The sequence below is a fragment of the Apium graveolens genome, chromosome 4, assembly GCF_009905375.1.
Source record: "Apium graveolens cultivar Ventura chromosome 4, ASM990537v1, whole genome shotgun sequence".
Classification (NCBI taxonomy): domain Eukaryota; kingdom Viridiplantae; phylum Streptophyta; class Magnoliopsida; order Apiales; family Apiaceae; genus Apium; species Apium graveolens.
Genome location: NC_133650.1, coordinates 218038197 through 218059183, shown reverse-complemented (window position 1 = coordinate 218059183; position 20987 = coordinate 218038197). Strand labels below are relative to the sequence as shown.

Sequence of the window (20987 nt, the reverse complement as noted above, 5' to 3'; positions counted from 1 at the left end):
TAATACATTTATTGTAGAAAATGTTATATATTGAAAAATGTATTCAGATTATTAATTGTACAAATATTATATTCAATATATTGGCAATCATATTTAATTATTACATTTTCTGGTAAGAAAAGTAAGAATTACTTTATATTCATTGTACGAGTAATTGTATCACGTAAACAAGTGTAGTAACTTTTTAAATAACTTTCTACTATTTTATTTGATTGTCGTTCATGTGACTTATAATTATTTTAATGAGAAATGTGCACTATCATTTGTATTATATTTTAGTTGTATATTTTGATGTAATTACTGTAAATATAATTTATTTTGAGACAAAATATGTTAATTTCGTTACCATTTTATAAAGGGAGGTATTTGAACAATCAATTTATTAAAAAATAACATATACAGTGAATAACTATAATTAAAATAATATCAATTCACGGGAGCATGCCCGACAAAGCTAGTTTTTGTGAAAGGAAAAACAAAATTTGAGGTTGCTTACGTTTTGGCCCTCGTCTGAAACCAGGCATTGTTGTTTTGTAATAAAAAGATTTAACAGTCACCAGACTCACCACCACTGACACTGTAAACTCTTAACAGTTTAAGCCCCCAACCAAAAACCCTAGCAAATTTTTATACACACACACTCATCTTCTCTGCTTTGTATATCTTACATCATGTCTCTCTTCACTCCTCAAAATTCATTCAACTTTTCACAACTTAATCGCTTTAAGGTTGGTTTTCTTAATCACCCCCCCTTCCTTTTTATAATCTTGATTAATTAATTTATGTTTGTTATGCAGATTTGTAACCCATTTGGTGCTTCGACAAGTAATATTAATTTTAAGGTTTTTGCTGTTGCAATGTCTGAGAATGAAGCTGCTTCAAATTCTGTACCTCCAGCTCCTATTCTCTTGCCTCAAGGTCCCTGGAAGCAGGTACTGTTCAATTACCCCTTTTAAAGTTTCTAACTTTTGTCCTTTCAAACTAATTACTATTATGTTCTTTCGAGACGAATTAGAAATGGGTTTGATTTTTAATTGGGGATATTTTTATCTATTGACATTATGTCATATTTTGTTTTTTTTTCTTAAAGATTCCTGGTGGTATTACTGCTGCCAAGGGGTTTAAAGCAGCAGGTATGTACGGTGGATTACGTGCCAAAGGAGAGAAACCTGATCTTGCGTTACTTGCTTGTGATGTTGATGCTACCGCTGCAGGTTATTTAATGGACCAATGGTTTTTCATTTTATTTATCTGGGGTTCTCAGCATTTGATGAACTTTGGTATTTGAATATGGGTTATTGCTTCTGAATTATATGTGTACTTTGTCTTGCATACAAATTTTAGCAAGAATTCAGATTATTAAGAAATATATTTTTGGCATTATGAATTAAAAAGCGCTGCCCGTCTATCTTTGCAGGTGCATTTACTAAAAATGTGGTTGCAGCAGCTCCTGTTATATATTGTAAGAGTGTATTAGAGGATTCAACAACGGTATGCATATTGTCTTAATGACTCAATGTCAATTTCATTTTCTTTATCATTGCTCACAAAAATCATATTATTATATCCCTTCTCTTTCATTCTACAATAATCTCATCTGATATTTTCCTCTTCAACCACTGCCATCATAATAATATTTATCAGACCTGCCCTAGTTTGATCATCAACTTTATCTTTGAAAAACATTACTTAAAATTGGTTGTTACAGATGATACACCGAACATGGGCTTACTTTAGTGCTTAAAATTTTTTCATTAGTCTTCTGATGATTTAAATCCCTATATCAGGCCCGTGCTGTGTTGATCAATGCTGGTCAAGCCAATGCAGCTACTGTAAGTTGTCTCATAGACTTGGATTATTTCTTTTACATATTGTGGAATTTAAGTTGGAAAACTTTTCGGAAAGTATGTCTTTAAGTGCTCCATTTCCAGTTGGGTACTGGTGCAGATATTGATTGACATGAAATTTCATATATCTTCAATGTGTTTTTTAAGTGCTAAAGTAAGTTTGTTATTTTCATACATTGTCTCTATCACTGTGATAAAGAACCGGTGTCTGTGACTAAAAAGTTAAAATTTTTCTAGGGGGATGCAGGTTACCAAGATGTAATAGAATGTTCTAATGCCCTTGCTAAGGTATTGCCAATTTCAGCATGCCTTTGGCACATTTTTGACTGGCTAGTCAGTCTAACGGATGTTCTCGCTTAGTTGGCTCATACAGTTTTCATACTGATGCTCCATTGTTGCAGCTCCTTCAAGTGGACCCGGGGAAGGTTTTAATCGAGTCAACTGGTGTAATAGGTCAAAGAATTAAAAAGGTAACAAGTTCTTGCTAACAACTAAACTTGGGGCTGTTTACATTTTTTTTATCTGATATGGAACTTTGAATTTTGAGAGAGTATGCTGGAGAGCTTAGGACCCCCTTTTTTAAGCTGGAGACATCTCATATCCACTCTTGTCTTTTTCCAAAGTTGTCATTATGAATTCCTTTTGTCATCTTACACGCAGGCTGCCCTTCTCAACTCACTACCGAAACTAGTCAATTTGCTCTCCTCAACTGCTGCAGGGTACACTTTTTCACCTGATATCATGCGGAAAACTGATTTACAGAGCACTTACTATATATGTTGGATCTGTTTTCCGTTGAAATTTTTTGGCAGTCATTTTTGCTCTCTATGTTTTTCTAATTACAGATGTAGATAGCATGATCATTTTATTATTCTTCATATCCTATCTGAAACGTAGATCTTTGTTTTCAATAGGGCAGATTCGGCAGCTGTTGCAATAACCACCACTGACCTTGTGAGCAAAAGTGTGGCTATTCAATCTGAGGTATCCACACTGCTTAAACTTTTGATAAACAAATTTTTTATATTGGTCGAAATCATGTGATTAAGTCCGGACAAATAAGTAAATGTGATCAAATATTACAAGTTGTCCTTATCTCTTCACTGGCTGGTGTTATTTACTATAATAACTCATCATGTAACATTATACGTAAATGTAAGATATCAATGATTCTCAAGCTGCCATTTAAAGTTCCTGTTTCCAGTATGTAATCCTTGCAACATTCAGCAAGCCTGACAAAAACGTTAGTAGCTTCTTATAAAATTCTTTTTCGTTTTACATTGAAATCACAATTCACAAGATGAAATTAGCATCATCCAACAATTTTTAAGAATCTAGGCGCATACCTTTTGTTAAAGTTTCTACTATCTACTTGTCAACAACTTTTCTAAAATAAGATCTGCTCAGGTTGGAGGAACTCAAATTAGAGTTGGTGGAATGGCAAAAGGTTCTGGGATGATACATCCCAATATGGCTACAATGCTCGGTGTAATGTTTTTATATTAATTATTCTTACCACCGTAGTAAGTTCATGTTTTTGTTTCATTTTTTAAATAAAATTCTAATCATCCAGGTTATAACAACTGATGCTCTCGTCGCAAGTGATGTTTGGAGAAAGATGGTAAAGGTTTCGGTGAATCGAAGTTTCAATCAAATTACGGTAGGAACCATCATTGACTTGTTTTGTATTAACTTCATCCTTGATATTATTATATCTCTTTGTAATGCTACATTTGACTTCATTTAGACTTAACTTTGAACTATATGAGTTTAATTTAACCATTAGTAGTAAACCAAATATCTACCTACCAAAACTGATGTAATGATGACAGGATTCCTGTATCTTTTTTTCATGCTAGTCCTTTAGTAGGTTATTTTTCCCTAATAATTACCAACTATGATTATTTACACTTTATAAACAGTAAAGAAGAAGAAGAAATATTCACTATTAAATAAAACTTACTAAATTAAATATTAAATCTTATTGCCCATGTTTAAAAAAAGGGCTCCCTGTGACTCAAAAAACAAAAATAGTTTATAGTCTTAAATAGATATACCCGTGTTTAAAAGCTGGACAATCTCCCTCTGATCAATATTCATAAATCCGGAAAGCTATTAACCAAAACTGTATATCTGAAAGTGTGGACATGCCACATTCATCTTGCTGGATGTCATATCTGTTTATTTGCATTTAATATTTCTTCAGATAAAATGCGATCCGTTTCACTTTCACCTCCAAAACTAGTTAGCAATCTAAAGTTTGATCAGGTATCATTTTGTTGCAGGTTGATGGAGATACCAGTACCAATGATGCTGTTATTGCATTGGCTAGTGGATTATCTGGATCAAATCCTATTTCTTCTATAAATAGTGTAGAGGCTAGACAATTACAACTATGCCTTGATGCAGTATGTCTTATTGCCTTTAAATTTATCTTCATCTGCATTTTGCTGTTACCATACTAAAAGGTGTTAAGAGTGTTGATGTTATGACTTGTTGAATACTATATATGTAGGTCAGTTGACAGCTCATTTATATGCCTTTTAACTTGAACTGGGTGACGAACAATGGCCAATATTGATCTTGTGGAAACTGCTTAATTTCTTTTAGTTCTACCTGCTTTAATTTAAAGCTTCAGTTTTTGATGTAAACGCGGATTAACTGCATTTCTTTGTGAAATTGCTCCTGGCTTTGCACATCTGATTCTGTTCGTAAGGGCTTTGCATGCGTTATCTCTGGACGATGATAGTATGATTGAATCGATATGGGCAGAGCTTACTGATAACATGTTCCCCTAATCAGGTAATGCAGGGTCTTGCAAAATCAATAGCTTGGGATGGAGAAGGAGCCACATGCCTGATTGAGGTTTGTCTATATCGGAATAGTTAGTTCAGCCTGAGTTACTGTACGTTAACCCAAGTAAGCAGTAAAGCAAAATCACTTCAAGTGTGGTTAACTGTAACTGACAGTCTGACACAATCTTTTAGTAATAATTCAGTACTTTTGACTTTGTGAGAACAAGACTGCGACCCAACACAGAAGCCAGAAACTGTTGTGCATGTAAACATTACATGCATGTATCATTCTCTTCAGCCATATTTAGAAGAACAGACGAGTAACAACTAAGACCACATGCCCCCTACTTTTTCCTTGCAGATAGATTTTAGCAATATTATCTTTATTGTATTGTTTCTTCACCCATTTTAAAATTTATAGTAATTGTTATCCTTATCATGTAAGTAGCTGTCCAAGTTCTATCCTTGTAATCTCTCAGTTACTGACATTGTTTTTGTTTAATATGATTTTTATTTCGGCTGCTGAATGATATATTAAACATATTAATCAAATTAGAGTATTCATTTAGTATGTAATTATCTGTGCAGGTAACAGTATCTGGTGCAGGTAATGAGGCTGAAGCAGGTTTGGTTGCACGATCAGTAGCGTCCTCCTCACTTACCAAGGTATGATATACATGTACAGACATTAGGTATAGGAAGCTGATTGAGCCTTTGCTTATTTAACACTGTCTAAGAGCAAGTCCAATGCATAGCTATAGTTGGTCTTGTAGCTATAATATAGGACCAAAATGAAAAATATCTACTCCAATGCATAGCTATACTTGGTCTTATAAATGCATAAATGGATAGTTGGTCTTATATTTAGGACTAAAGATAGCTATAGCTATCATTGACACATCATTTACTAACTATAGATAAAATGTATGTTGGTTAGTTTTAAATGAAGTTTAGGAGAGAAACAAAACTTCACTAAATATGGAAATATTTGATTGTAAAATAGAACTAGCATTGGAGTTGAAGTCCTATTTTAGCACTAAAATGCACTTTTTGGTCTCAAATTTTAGCAATAGCTATAGTCATTTTAGCTTTAGCATTGGACTTGCTCTAATGAATTTTCTTTATCAGGCTGCTGTGTACGGTAGGGATCCAAATTGGGGACGCATTGCTTGTGCTGCTGGCTATGCTGGAGTACCTTTTAATCCTAACGCTCTTCAAATATCACTTGGAGATATATTGCTCATGGACCGTGGACAGCCAATTCTGTTTGATCGGTACGAAATTTAAATCAGCTTTTAACATATCTTGGAGTGCCAGTATCTTTTTTTTTTATTATTTCAAATGCAATGAATCATTGCTATACAACATGTACCAGAACTGTAATTTCGAACAATTTTCCTGGCCTTTGTCCTCTTGTTTGATATCTTTATCAGTTTATTGAATCCTTTCTTTTTTTCCTTGAATTATTTTTTCTTTCTTTTCACAGCATATTTTCGAATCAATAGCATTCTCTTCTCAAAAGAAGTGACATAGAAGACGAGGTTACCAATATATATGTAAACCTTAATAGTATTAGTTGACAAGCAAAACTGAATACGGAAATAGAGGTTAGAAGTTAAAAATAAGTAGAACATGTGAACTAAACACTTTTAAGTGTTGCATTCTGGTCTATTATGCTCCGGCCGATGCACGTGACTTGAGAGTTGAGACTTGTATATCTCCTCTTCTCAGCTCTTGAGATGATAGGCTGCTTGTAATCAGTTTTAGATTAACATCCTATGAAACTATTTCTTTGCATCACCTAATAATGTCAAAACATTTCAGGGCTGCAGCGAGTGACTATCTCAGGAGAGCTGGTGAGGTCCATGGTACAGTAAAGATTCAAATATCCATTGGTGAGTTTGTAAATTTTGGTAATGGCATTATTGTTAGTATAAATAAATTTGGATGCGGTATTATGGAATCTTAAAGTTCATGTACAGTTAAACCTCTTAAAAGTAATAGGGTTGGGACTGAGAAAAAATATTTCTTTAGCGAGTTTATTACTTTATCGGGAGTAAAAATACACTGTGTCCATTATGTTGGGACCGGAAAAAAATATTATTTTAACGAGGTTATTACTTTAACGATTATTACTTAATCAAGGTTCAACTGTAATTTGTCAAAGTTAGTCAGTTATCATCAAATCTTATTCATTAGAGAACTGTAGAAAGTCAGTTGTCACTAGATCTCATTCATTAAAGAACTGAAGAAAACAAATTGCATGATAGACCTTGGATAATTCCGATACTCCTTTCTATTTGCTATTTAAGGCAATGACACTAACCTTGCATGCAAAGCCACCAAAGATCTCTGGTCGCCAGGTCCTTACTAAGATCAAATTAGAACTTTTTTCTTTTGGAGAGAAAATCAAACTGGCCTTATAATAGTGGCATGCTTGTCTTTTCATCGACGTCTTCCACAAATTACAATCGAAATTGTTTTTCCAGTTCGACTTTCAATTTTTTAAGATGTCTAGGTTTCTTATTCTGACGAGTATTGGTGTGTTTGCGTATCGAGTTGTAACAATTAAAGAGCAAATTGTAAGTTTGTTTGTTACATAATTGGTTTTGAACATGTTCTAATATCAAGCTACTATATTGATGTTTAATTATCTTGCAAGTCTTGAAAATATGTAACAATTTATCATGCTTAAATCCCACAGCTTGTTATCAGGTACTAAGAATTAAGTAATTAACAAACTTTACTATTACCCTCATATAGGTGATGGAGCAGGAAGCAGTTTGGCTTGGGGCTGTGATTTGAGTTATGATTACGTAAAGATAAATGCAGAGTACACAACATAGGAGTATATTAGTTTTTGTGTTTCATTTTTCTTTAAACTAGGAGCATCACACAACAGATGAGTTATGTAGTTAGTAGTCTGTCCTAATTCTTTGTTCTCTAGACATCTGGTTAAACCCTGTATCAATTGAAAATTTGAAAAAAATATTACTGTACGCAACCTGTATTGGTGGGAACCTGAATGATTACATGAGTAGATTATGGCCAGTCCAACAATGTCCTAGCTCGTAAATATATAAACAAAGGGATCCTAGTGATTTAGGACTATTTTGTATGTCGCTCTAAAAATTCTTATACTTGTTTATTCTTATTCTTGTAAATAAATTTGAACGCCAGCTATGTTCTGGAGGAAAAATGAATTCTAGAAATGAGAGAAGTGATATATATAAATGAGCGAAAATGAGGGTTTCTAATAGATAGTGAATAGCCGGGGAGGGGGGGGGTTCTTGGTGTTTTAGGGAACCACTAGGTCACTGGAATGCTAATGGAACACTTTTTTGTGTTCAATTTCCTAAATTGCAACTTGCGAATTCATTGAGGGGAGCTCTTGAACTTGCTGTACAAGTCCTTTGCTTACCTTTTCTTTTCTCTTCATGGCAACTCAACTCGGAATTTATCACCCGTTGTCTGTTTGTTGTCCCCTCTTTCTGTGAAGTACATATTCATAAGTTCATAACTTTAGGATTTCGTTTTCATTTTGGTTTTAGTTTTAGTTTCAGTATGGAGGTTTGGATATGTTTGGTAGTTGGCATAATTTGATCAAATCAACGTACACAACTAAAGCTATTTGAACTGCGGATGTTTTCATTTAAGGATTCATAACACGGCTCTAAAGTAGTAGGACAAATTTATTGTAAATAACGTGTTGTAAATCTCGAATTACTGGATAATATATGACTTAATAAATGCACATAGAGAGAGTAGAAATTGAAGAGAGAGAATTGTTGTTCAATATGTTTTTCAGTATATCTGATTTCAATAACTGAAGGTCTTATTTATACTTACAGAAAGATATGATAAGATTACACGTATTACGAAAAGATAATATAGAATTGCACGTGTTACGAAAAGAATAGAGAGGATTGCACGTGCTACGAAAATATAAGATAGGATTTTAATCAAAATTCTTTCTTACTAAATTTCTTCTCTGAGAAGTTGTGCGAGTCTTCCTTAGTAAGTATCGCGAGTCTTCCTTAGTAAGATTTAACAATCATTATTATAACACTCTCCCTTATTGTCATATGTGAGTATCTCAAAGATTGACTGCCTCGTTAAAATCTTGCAAGGAAAACCCGATGGGAGAAAAACCTTGACGAAGGAAAAAGAGTACAGTCTCCCCCTGAATAAAATATCTCACATATTGACATCTTGATGTAATATGTTCTTCAATCTTCGCATTCCGATGTTATTTCGTAACTTCTCAAAGGTTGATGTCGTTAGTGACTTTGTAAGTATATCCGTCAGATTATCACATGATCGAACTTGTTGTACCTCAATATCTTCATTCTCTTATAATTCGTGAGTGTAGAAAAATTTTGGTAAGATGTGTTTTGTTCGATCTCCCTTGATATATTTGAATTATCTTCAAACAAAATAGTGGGGCCGTCTGTAACATTTGATAATCCACATGAATGCCGAATATGTTGGATTATGGATCGTAGCCAAACACATTCCCTACTTGCTTCATGGATTGCTAGTAATTCTGCGTGATTTGATGAAGCTGCAGCCATGGTGTATTTTGTAGATTTTCAAAAGATAGCAGTACCGCAGTATGTGAATAAGTAACATGTCTGTGATCGTCCAACACGAGGATCTGATAAATATCCAACATCTGCATATCTAACCAGCTGTGATTTCGAATAATTTGAAAAGAATAATCCAAGATCAATTGTCCCGCGAAGATATATCAATTTATGCTTGATTCCATCCCAATGTCTTTTAGTTGGATCTGAACTGAATCTTGCTAATAGATTCACAGCAAAAGCAATATCAGGCCGTGTGTTGTTTGCGGGGTACATAAGAGCGTCAATTGCACCGAGATATGGAACTTCTGGTCCAAGTGGATCTTCATCTTCTTTTTTGGGACGAAATGGATCATTTTCAACTTCAAGTGACCGAACCACCTTTGGTGTAGTTAGAGGATGAGATTTGTCCATGTAAAATCGATCAAGAACTTTTTCTGTGTAGGTTAATTGATGAACAAATATTCCCGAAGATAAGTATTCCACCTGTAAACCTAAACAGAACTTTGTCTTTCCAAGATCTTTCATCTCAAACTCATTTTTCAAATAATTAGCAGCATTAGTAATATTTTCAGAAGTACCTACAATATTCAAATCGTCCACATATACAACAATAATAACGAAACCAGTTTGAGATCTTTTAATAAACACACATGGACATACTTTATCATTAACATACCCATCATTCAATAGGTATTCACTAAGCCTGTTGTACCACATACGACCAGATTGTTTCAGTCCATATATTGATCGTTGTAATTTAACTGAGTATAAATGACGAGTCTTAAAGCAACTCTAACAACTTAGCTATTTGGAGTCCTAAACTACAATATAAGGAATAAGAGAAAAAAAAGCTACTCTAACAGTATCCTAGTGATTCCTTAAATCACTAAGATCCACTAAGAACTTGTTCCAATTCCTTATCTTTAACTAACCTCTCTCCTCTTCTAACTTTTATTTTATAATAAATATTTAAATGAAGTACCTTCTCTTTCTTCATTTTTTGTAATAATGATACTTTTTAACAATAAAATATAATTAATGAAGGGATATAGGGAATGTTGTTGGAGATGAGAATATATATTGATGTCTTAAGTTATTAGGATCCAATAACTTATGTTAAATTTAGGGAATGAACTAAGAAGCTGTTGGAGATGCTCTTAGTCTCATCCAATTTTAATCCTTCATGGATTTTCATATAGATATCACTATCAAGTTATCCATAAAGGTAGGCTGTCAATTTCCAATTTTTCCATACAAGCCATACTCATAAGAAAACAAAAAGTAACTCCATCCATCACATGAGAGTAAGTTTCCTGGTAATCAAATCCAGACCTTTGAGAGAATCCATGGGCTACCAGTCGTGCCTTATATCTCACAATTTCATTTCTCTCATTTCATTTTCGTACAAACACCCATTTATTTGTGATGGGGATCACACCAGCTTGGGTTTGGATTGTAGGTCCAAATACATTTCTCTTGCGCAAGGATTTCATTTCTTTCTGTATTGCAATTTTCCATTTTGGCCAATTATCTCTTTGTCGACATTCTTCCACACTTTGTGGTTCAGGATCGGAGTTCATAATAATATCACATGCCACGATAAAAGCATATACATCATCAACCTCAATACTCCCACGATCCAATAATTTTCCGTTATGTACATAACTCAGTGAGATCTCATAATTTCCAGCTTCCTTTGCTTCTATTGAAGCATGTGCCACTTTTGGGGCAATATCCTCTTCTGGAGGCAATACCATTTTTGGTGGTTTTGTCACAGCCACTTCAGGGATTTTAACCTCTTTGGGAGGTGATACCGCTTCTAGGGTATTTGATATAGCCAATTCAGGGGCTCGAACCTCTTCAGGAGGCAATACCACTTCTGGAGTATTTTCTAGAACACTTGCCACTTCAGGGGCATGTCTAATCAATTTCCCTTTTTATGGTACAACATCTTTTGCACCAACAGGTCTACCACGCTTCTGGCGTAGTTTTGAATTACCAACCAATTCTTCAAGAATTGCTTTATGAATAGGGATTTCAACCCTTTCCGGTGCATTAACAACAGGTATATGTGATTTTATGACACGTCTAGAATCATTAAAAGCACCTGACATTTGATTAGCAATATTTTGCATATGAATAATTCTTATAACCTCAGATTCACATTGTTTAGTGCATGGATCCATAGAACTTAATCCTGAGGCATTCCATGATAGTTCAGAATTTAACTTATACAAAACATTATCTCCCCCTAATGGAGGGAATACGGACTCATCAAAATGACAATCAGTATATCGAGCAGTAAAGACATCACTAGTTAATGGTTCAAGATATCTTATAATAGCAGGTGAATCAAAACCAACATATATAACTACTCTTCTTTGCGGTCCCATTTTAGATCTTTGTAGAGGTGCAATTGGAACATATACGACACTATCAAAGATCATAAATGTTAAATATTAGGGGTTTGACCAAGAACTAATTCATGAGGAGATTGTTTGTTGTAAGCAGATGGTCTTATCTTAATTATATTTGCAGCATGAAGTATTGCGTGAGCCCAAATAGAAGTAGGTAATTTAGATCCTAGAAGTAAGGGTCGTGCAATAAGCTGACGTCTTTTAATTAACAATTCCGCTAAACCATTTTGTGTATGCATGTGAGCTACGGGATGTTCGACAGAGATTCCTACTGACATACAATAATCATTGAAAGTAACATATGTAAATTCAGCGGCATTATCAAGTCAAATTGAGTTGATAAGATTATCTAGAAAATTGAGCTCGTAATTTGATTATTTAAGCAAGAAGCTTGGCAAAGGCTGTATTTCTAGTTGAGGCAAACATGAGACCATCTAGTTGAAGTATCGATTAGAACCATGAAATATCTAAATGGTCCATATGATGGATGAATAGGTACGCATATATCACCTTGAATTCTTTCTAAGAAATCTAGAGACTCGTTTTGAAGTTTAACTGGATATGGTTGAACAATTAATTTTCCCAAAGAACATGCTGAACAAGAAAGTTCATCACGTAGCATGACCTTTTAATTCTTAAGGGGATATCCTGTAGAATTTTCTATAATTCGACGCATCATGGATACTGCTGGATGACCAAGTATTTCATGTCAAAGGGTGAGTGAATTTGGATCTATAATTTTGGGAGTAGTGATATTATGAGACCCGATTACTCTAATTTCGGTAGCATATAATCCAGATTAGGTTGATTGTAATTTTTCTAAGATCTTCTTATGTTCTGAGGTGATTGAGGTGATAAGAAGATATTCTTTTTCATTTTCTTTAGTGGTTTCTATAAGTAAACCATTAAGACAAATATTTTTAAAATTCAGAAGATTCCTAGTGGATTTGCTAGAATATAGAGCATTATTTATATGAATTTGTGTCTCACTTGATAGTATAAAACCGGCTTTCCCAAAATCCTCTATGATATTTGATGTTCCCGAAATCGTCCAAACATGTGAGTTGGTTTTTAATCAACTTTGAGAAATATTTCTGAGTTTGTAAAATTGTGTGTGTGGTTGCGCAGTCAGCAATGCATATCTATCTCATATTTATACTGTGTATATAGAAATGAACAACAATTTTATTATGCAAACAACGTACATAATATAAGAACATAAAACAAGTACATGAAAGCAGAATATTTAAACAAGCACGTTGAAAACATAACATCAAAGAAATACAAATGAAATTTAGAAAATCATAATAAATATTAGCACCAACTTCTAGTTCATTTGAGGTCATGTTGTTTGGTTCTTCACTTAGATTATGACTAGAGAAGTTCGTTTCCACCCTTTTCCCGTTATTCTTTTTATTTTTCTCGTAGAGGTCAATTAGATATTTCGATATGCGACAAGTACGTTTGTAGTGCCCATGTGCCCCACATATGAGACATATTTTCTTAATATCTTTTTCTTGTGGTGTCTTCCTTTTATTTGACACTCCATGTTGCCACTTCTGGTGGTCAGAGTTGTTGTAACCATCACGTTGTCACTTCTGGTGGCTAGAGTTAAAATGATTTTGAAACCGGCCTCGAAAGTTTTCATGTCCACGGTTTCGCTCGTAACCTCGTCATCCTCTATGCCCTTTCCCACACCCATTCTTCTGGAATAACGTATTATGTACTTCAGTTAACTGTGCAGAGCTTGTGGGACGAATTTGATGATTTTTCAGTAACAACTCATTATTCATTTCAGCGATAAGAAGAAGAGATATTAGCTCGCTATACTTCCGAAAATTGCACTCCCTATACTGTTGCGCCTTAATCATAATGTTGGGGTGAAAGGTTGAAAGAATCTTTTCTATCATGTCAGCACCAATAATATTTTCACCACACAAAACCGGTTTTGAACTTATTTTGAACAAGACAGAATTATATTCAGCGACATATTTAAAATCTTGCAACCTTATATGTATTTAGTCATAACGGGCATGAGGCAAATGGACAAGTTTTTGGTGATCAAACCTATCTTTGAGATTGGTCCAAATGGTGAGTGGATTTTTCACAGTTAGATATTCAGGCTTCAAACTTTCATGGATGTGGTGTTTAAGAAAAATGATAGCTTTAGCATTTTGTTCAACAGTTGAGGTATTTCCTGATTCCATGATGTCTTTTAGCCCGTTTGCACTAAGATGTAATTCCGCATCGAGTACCCAAGACAAATAATTATCTCTAAATACATCCAACGCAACAAACTCTAATTTTGTAAAATTTTTCATTCTGAATGAAAAATAAATATTAAAATATGATGTAATGCTTCACAAATATATTTAAACAATTATTTCCAAATAATAACATATATTATAAAATTAATATAAAAGTTACGACGGCATAACCAGCCAAAAAACTTTTGGATAATACTTGACGGGATTATAGCGTTTAAACAGTAATATAAATAAATAATGATAATAATTAGAATCAAATGATTAAGTTTGAAACGTACCTCTTTCGTTAAATGAAACTTATTCGAGTAATACCTTCTTCGTGAATAGAGCTTATTTGGACAATACCTCCTTCGTAAATAAAGCTTGTTCGGGCAGAGACTCGTGCTGATAACGTATTGTAAATAACGTGTTGTAAATCTCGAATTACTGGATAATGTATGACTTAATAAATGCACATAGAGAGAGTAGAAATTGAAGAGAGAGAATTGTTGTTAAATATGTTTTTCAGTGTATCTGATTTCAATAACTGAAGGTTCTATTTATACTTACAGATAAGATTACACGTATTACGAAAATATTAGATAGAATTACGAAAATATAAGATTGAATTGTACGTGTTACGAAAAGATAAGATAACATTGCACGTGCTACGAAAAGATAAGATAGAATTTTAATCAAAATTCTTATTTACTAGGTTTCTTTTCTGAGAAGTTGTACAAGTTTTTTTTAGTAAGTATCGCGAGTCTTTCTTAGTGATTTAGTAAAATTTAACAATCATTATTATAACAAAATTCAATTTTTTAAAGCTTAGACGGATTAATATTTTAATTGCGTGATCTTGTAATAATGAATATTTTACAAATTATATATTACTGAATAATTTTACTTAAAATTTTATTACAACTTCAATAAAACAGTAAGACAACAATCAAACGACTCTTTTTTAGCTTGTGAGGTTCCCCTGTCATCTATGTTCAGAAAGCATGGTTCGCTTGATGAAATAATCTTCATAATTCATAAATTAAAAGCATTAAATTCAGAAATCTACTATAAGAATGTATAAGTAATAAATTACAATATCTTTAAAATGAATCTCGAAAGGACTCGCATCTCGTCGTTTCTCTCCTTCAACCCCAACCAAGTACACACCATTTCCAAATTAAAGGGCATCTGCTCTTGGCTCTTGCAATGCTAACGCCCATTTATTTAGAGGAGATTGAGGATTCAGTCTCCGGACCATTTTAGAAACATTATAGTGGGTTCAATTAATAAATTAGTAAATTGAATTGCCTAATTCTATTTTACAGCAGGACCTTGCAAAAGACATTAACTATGTAACAAAATGTGTCGAGCAGATGCTCAACGAGTAAAAGTACACACAGTAGATAATATGCTTCTTGCAAGGTAACAAAACATCCAGCATACCATTACGCCAAATATATTTTAAGCACTACAATCACTCAATACTCAGTAGTAGGCAAAACTCAGACAACAAAATATGGACAAATCTAGCAAGACATGTGGTTCAAAGTTTTCAAACTAGCAGACTCCATTTGCCCCCAAAACCTCACAACTTATTTATGTATGTACACTGCATGAAATAGAACGCCTCGGTATTGTCTCAAGTAGCCTCAGCTACCGAGAAGTGCAACTTTGCAACATTGTTTTTTAGAAAACTACTCCCGCAATATGAATCAGGGCTGCTATTTTCAAAATCTACCATACCAGGATGACGCTCAACCTGATCAGCAAGCCTCACATTATCATCCAGGGGTTTGAAACACCTGTTAGAACTACCACTTTGTTTCCGAGCTTGCTTCTTGTCTTTTCCCTTGCTACCCAAAGAAGACTTGCCACCAGCCTTTTGCTTGTGCTTTGAATTCTTCTTGCCCTTTTTACTGTCATTTCTGTGCCTCGGAGATTTGTTTGTTACAACATGTGAAACTGAAGTAGGAATGGGATCATATACATCAGGGGCCCAAGTCACGTTGAGCTTCTTAAGTTGGACACCATATTTCTCCCGGCTTCCTTTGAGAGCAGGTAGAGGCTTCAACAGAGTCTACGATGAGTGTTAACACGATGAGTTGAACAAAACATAGCGTTATATCAAGCATACCAGAACGGTAAATGCAACCATGCGCAAAGGAAATGCAGACTAATTAATTTTTTTTTAAAAAAAGTGCAGAATAATTACTTACAGGCAAAGACAGTGAACGCGGGTATGGTGAGCTATCATTATGACATCCGTTTAGTGCCAATAAATTATCCTGACCATTCCCTGCTTTCCCATCAGTTTCTTTATCCACAGATGCAGCAGGAGATGAAGCATTAAAAGAACACGGAAAAGATGCAGATTTGCTAAGGAGCTTGTCAGATAACGAATTGGCCGGGGGATGAGGGTTTTTATCACTATCTTCCTTCCCACATGCATTCTTATCACATACTTCCATGATGGCTGTATTTTTGCCGTCTTGAAGATTCAAAGACTTCAATAGGTTATTCCCAAGGTCACAAGCAGAAATTTCACTAGTAGAACCACAGGTCAACTGCGACAGATCCACAGCTAATTGATGAAAATTCTTTGCACCTTCGGAAGCTGAGTCAACAGTATTTGGGCAGATTTCCATAGACAGATGAGTAGGAAATGGAAACTGCAAATTAAAAGCAATAAATAAAATAAAAATAAACAGAACTATCGTTGCACAAAATAATATGCCGTGATTATAAATTGTTTATACATAAAGAACAATTGCAACCGGACAAAATATGCATCATAAAGCTCAGCCGGGAATATTTTTTTCTTAATTTCAAATTAGAGTTGCAACGTTGAAGAATGCAAAAATGCAAATCCCTCAAATTCTGTAAGATAGGCTTTGAATCACAGTTATCAAAAAAATTCTCTCTCTTTTTCTCAATACCAGGCAGCAAAATTTTACAAGCCAAAATTATCACTAACAGAATTAATAGATCAAAGCAAATCACGAAAATAGTCTTCATGATGGCAACAAATATTCGTAACATCTGTAACAGCTAATATCAGTCGCAAGATCCATATAAAAAAATCACAAAATATAATCATAAAAGTCAACAAACAACCACTTCTACATCAAAATCAACAGTAAACAAAAAACAACACATTTGATCACTATCAGAGCATAATTATAAAAATCAAGAAAATAAAATACATGTAAATAACCAAATTTGTACCTTTCAAGCAATCAAAACTCTTCTTCACCGATATTTCTTCAACACGAAGCTAATAACACCAACAAATGAACAAAATCTCTAGATCTCGATTGTTTAATCTCGTAATAGCTAAAGATCGTAACTTTCTCAAACTAAACACTCTCAAAACACTAAAACCACGATATATATGTATATATATCTTAATAAACCCTGAGATAAATCTAAAAATAAAGCAAGTGTTAACTAAAAAGATTACCACGACGATCGCTTTTTTCAAGATGTTTCAGACGATGAGAACACGAAGCACCGTGAAATGAATTAAAATTAGAAGCCATAGACACAATCAAATCATCAAGTGAAGGCACCGAATGCATTGTTCGATGCTCTTCAAAGACCTAATTTCTTCAATGATTGCAGAAAAATAGCTATAAAACCCTAGATTTGATTAAAATTGGTGATTTCAGATGTAAAGATCGAAACTTTAAGGCCAGATCTATGTAGAGAGATCTCGATTCGGAGAGACGAGATTATCGGAGCGGAGATTCATGACGTCGAATGGATAGGATAATGAGGAGTAACTGGTTTTTGGAGAGGGAGATAGAGATAGAGATTTGTATCTATATTCTTGTGTATATATAGGGAGGTGAAGGTTTGGTCAATGAATACAGACAAAGGTAATGGGTAGACGACGTCGTTTTAGTTTTAGTCCAGAAATATCTATTCCAGTGTGAAATACGGCAGGTAAATAATGTGAACAAAGAATATAATATCATTATTTATTATTTTTCTTGTGTCTTTCTGTCCTCTAATTTTAATATTCTTTTTTTGCAGGATATTGTGATATAATACTATTATATATATAAAAACACACTATATCTCTAAAGTAAAGCAACAAAAAAATCATATTCAAAGGTAAAATAGATTTTTAAGGGTTAATGCATCATGTTAGCTTTTAATATATGAAGATTAACATACTCTACTATTTTGTTGATATTTAATATCATAACTAGCATAAAGTCCATAAAAGTCCGTGTCTGTGAGGCACAGGCCCTATATATATAACGAAATAATTTCTCGAATAAATTTGTAGATATATTAAAATCATTTTAATTAGAAAAATGTAAAAAAAAAAAATTTTTTTGCTTTTTCTTATATTTTTATAGCAATTTTGTAATATCACATATGATTCTCGTGATTAATTTATTTTTAACATATTATATTTTATAAAATTTGAATATATATCTATACGATAAAAGTTTTATAATAATTTTAAATTTATAAAAAATATATTAAATTTATATGACCTTGTATAAGTTTTATTAAAATAAATAACTATGTACGCCTAAATAATTATTTAAGCATAATCATCATATTTAAAATGTACGCACGTAAATAAATGTGATTTTAATATAAACAACAGTGTATAATACAAAATTGACCGCGTAAGTTGAGGCATTTTTAATTTTATACAATAGATACTCTTGGAGTTGTCTCACTTTGTTTATATTTATATAACAGAGTTACAAGTTAAATTTCGATATATGAATCAAAATATTTTATTCACTAATAGATGTTATTCATTTATCGAGTTCAAAAATACATTATCATCCCCCGACGTTAGAAAAATATTTCTATACATTTTTAATGTCGGTTTAATAAATTATGAAATTCTTTTTTCGAATTTACAAATTAATCCTCGTTTATTTTTTATAAACGAAAATAGTGGAAACGGAATGAAATTTAGAAAAGAAAAGTAGTGGAAAAGAAATAAATGATCCTGAATTATATTATCTGTTTGGGTTTTATCCGAAACCGAAAATGAAAGGATACTTACTTTATGATTTCGGATTTAATATTTTTAACATTATCAAATCTCAAATATATTTTCATATTTCTCACAATATATTTTATATATATTTTAATAAAGTTATTATTTAATAACTTTATAGATTTTTAAGATAAGTTAAGATATAAATAATGTCAATTTTTTTAATGCTTAACAACTAAATTTATAAATTATTATAAAATTTTGAAATATAATTTACATATTAATATATTTTTATGTGTAAAATCTAAATTATACCTGGAAAAAAAAGAATAAGTAAAGGGAAATCAAGTACGGGGTAGGAAATGAGTTTAGAGGGATATTCGATAAATTTTAAACTAAAAAATGGGGAAATGGATTGATATTTTCAATAAAACAAACACCAATAATGGGATTGAGCCACATTGATTCTCTTTGTTCACTGCCACCAAACAAATGTTCTCTAAGTCTGAATTAAATTTTAATTGGTATTGAACTATAACTCTCTTTCCATATAATTTAATATATTTATTCAGTAGTATAGACTATATAATTTGTGTTTTTTAACATTTGTTTGTTAGATGTTTGTGGAGACTGGAGATTTCTACTGCCATTGCGAGCTCGTAAAAATTTCAAAATTTTCAAGTTAATACTTATCAATGTAGTTCAATTTTTTTTTTAAATCATATTCGCTCGAATTCGGTGTATCATAAATGTTAGATAATGAATTACACAAGGGGGGTGAATGTGTTTTAATATTTTTCTGCTTTTCTTGAAGTGTTTATGGTGATAAACAAAGTAAATTAATATCTTTTAGTGAAATGTGTTAATATTGAATTTAGACAGATAAAACAGTGAACACAAATCTTTCAAAACTCACTTAATTTTATATTAAAATTAAGAATGTTTTGCTACAAAACGTCTACGCTCTTTGTTGATAAAGAGCTTAGCTACTCCCTTGAGAGAATACAAGATTTCTAATCTAAATTTTTACTCCTAACAAAGCATCCAGTGTTTACTTTATAGAACAGTAAACACTGGTTATTACACAACATGCATTAACATGTACTAACCCTATTTTTTAATAATCAAATCATTCTATTTTTGGCTTAGTGTATCTTTGCTAATCTTGCACGCCTGTGACTTTACTTTGCCAGTTAATCTTGGCCTTTGATCTTGTACTCTTCAAGCTGCTTTTGAAGACTTGTCAATCCAACTGATTAGATTGTTTGTTGATTGATAATCTTGGATATTAAACTAATCTGCACTTTGTACTTTGAGTTTTACCTCGAGATCTCCAGTTTGGTATATAGAGAACTTGATATCTCGATAAGTATATTGGCTTATCGAGATCTCTAATTACTCTATATTTGTTTTGACTTATCGACGTCTCTGAGTTCTAATAAGAGAATTTAGCTTGTTGAGATCTCTCATCTTCATGTCTTCACTTTTGCTTATCGATAACTCTGAGTTCTCTAGTGACAACTTGGCTTATCGATAACTATGAGTTCTCTAGTTACAAATTGACTTATCGATAACTCAGAGTTCTCTAGTGAATAAATGACTTGTCGATATCTCCATTTTTCATGTCTTCAAATTGGCTTGTCGAAATCTCTGAGTTCTCTAGTAGTTTTTCCTGACTTGTCGATAAGTCATTCTGGAGTTCTCGAATGACTTCTCTATAACACTTAATCTGTGACTTGTAGAGATCTTGACTTATAATATTTTTCCCAAAATAGATTTATTCAACTCCAAACTTCTTCATAATTCTTCTGAGGCATGATCTTCTTGATCTTCTTCCAGATAGAATTCTTGGGCTTGATACTGTTTACAGAAAAAGACTCAAGTTTGCCCTTGAACATTTTTCCAAACTTAAGTGGTACAATACAAAATACAAACTTAGATTACAAGACAACTAACTTAGGGTTGTCAATTTGACTTAGTCTTGTTATTGTACAGGCATGTCTTGCACAACAATCTCCCCCAATTTGTGAGAAGATTGCTTATCACAAATTCATGTCTGTTAACAAGACTAACCCCAAGCTACAATGGATAATTAAACTTTACAAAAGATTGACATAA

General features: G+C 32.9%; 3 protein-coding genes across 4 annotated transcripts; 1 reads left to right on the top strand and 2 right to left on the bottom strand.

Annotated features, from left to right (window-relative positions):
• The first annotated feature begins 503 nt into the window (after positions 1-503).
• Positions 504-7760, top strand: LOC141720621 (arginine biosynthesis bifunctional protein ArgJ, chloroplastic). Its single transcript, XM_074523132.1, has 17 exons — positions 504-728; positions 798-932; positions 1091-1214; positions 1418-1491; positions 1788-1832; positions 2085-2135; positions 2249-2317; positions 2508-2566; positions 2762-2831; positions 3255-3335; positions 3421-3507; positions 4133-4255; positions 4650-4712; positions 5231-5308; positions 5771-5916; positions 6467-6537; positions 7406-7760. The coding sequence occupies exons 1-17, from the start codon at positions 672-674 to the stop codon at positions 7486-7488; spliced, it is 1416 nt and encodes a 471-aa protein (XP_074379233.1). The 5' UTR covers positions 504-671; the 3' UTR covers positions 7489-7760.
• A 1474-nt stretch (positions 7761-9234) lies between these two features.
• On the bottom strand, positions 9235-9911 carry LOC141719367 (secreted RxLR effector protein 161-like). The gene is made up of 2 exons (XM_074521740.1): positions 9908-9911; positions 9235-9809 (listed from the first exon to the last, which is right to left on the bottom strand). The coding sequence occupies exons 1-2, from the start codon at positions 9909-9911 to the stop codon at positions 9235-9237; spliced, it is 579 nt and encodes a 192-aa protein (XP_074377841.1).
• Positions 9912-15320: 5409 nt separating this feature from the next.
• On the bottom strand, positions 15321-17714 carry LOC141720619 (uncharacterized). 2 transcript variants are annotated; one of them, XM_074523129.1, is made up of 3 exons: positions 17123-17714; positions 16114-16566; positions 15321-15974 (listed from the first exon to the last, which is right to left on the bottom strand). In XM_074523129.1, the coding sequence occupies exons 2-3, from the start codon at positions 16540-16542 to the stop codon at positions 15537-15539; spliced, it is 867 nt and encodes a 288-aa protein (XP_074379230.1). In that variant the 5' UTR covers positions 16543-16566; positions 17123-17714; the 3' UTR covers positions 15321-15536. The 2 variants fall into 2 exon arrangements, with proteins under 2 accessions (XP_074379230.1, XP_074379231.1); XM_074523130.1 differs by having other exon boundaries at positions 17358-17714.
• Between the last annotated feature and the right edge of the window lie 3273 nt (positions 17715-20987).

Bases quoted from the DNA above. Each gene is read 5' to 3' on its own strand.
- LOC141720619 (XM_074523129.1), bottom strand. From the start codon at position 16,542: ATGGAAATCTGCCCAAATACTGTTGACTCAGCTTCCGAAGGTGCAAAG. The intron at 15,975-16,113 runs GTAAGTAATTAT...CACTCATCGTAG, and splicing joins CGCGTTCACTGTCTTTGCCT to ACTCTGTTGAAGCCTCTACC.
- LOC141720621 (XM_074523132.1), top strand. From the start codon at position 672: ATGTCTCTCTTCACTCCTCAAAATTCATTCAACTTTTCACAACTTAAT. The intron at 3,508-4,132 runs GTAGGAACCATC...ATTTTGTTGCAG, and splicing joins GAAGTTTCAATCAAATTACG to GTTGATGGAGATACCAGTAC. The intron at 5,309-5,770 runs GTATGATATACA...TTTCTTTATCAG, and splicing joins CGTCCTCCTCACTTACCAAG to GCTGCTGTGTACGGTAGGGA.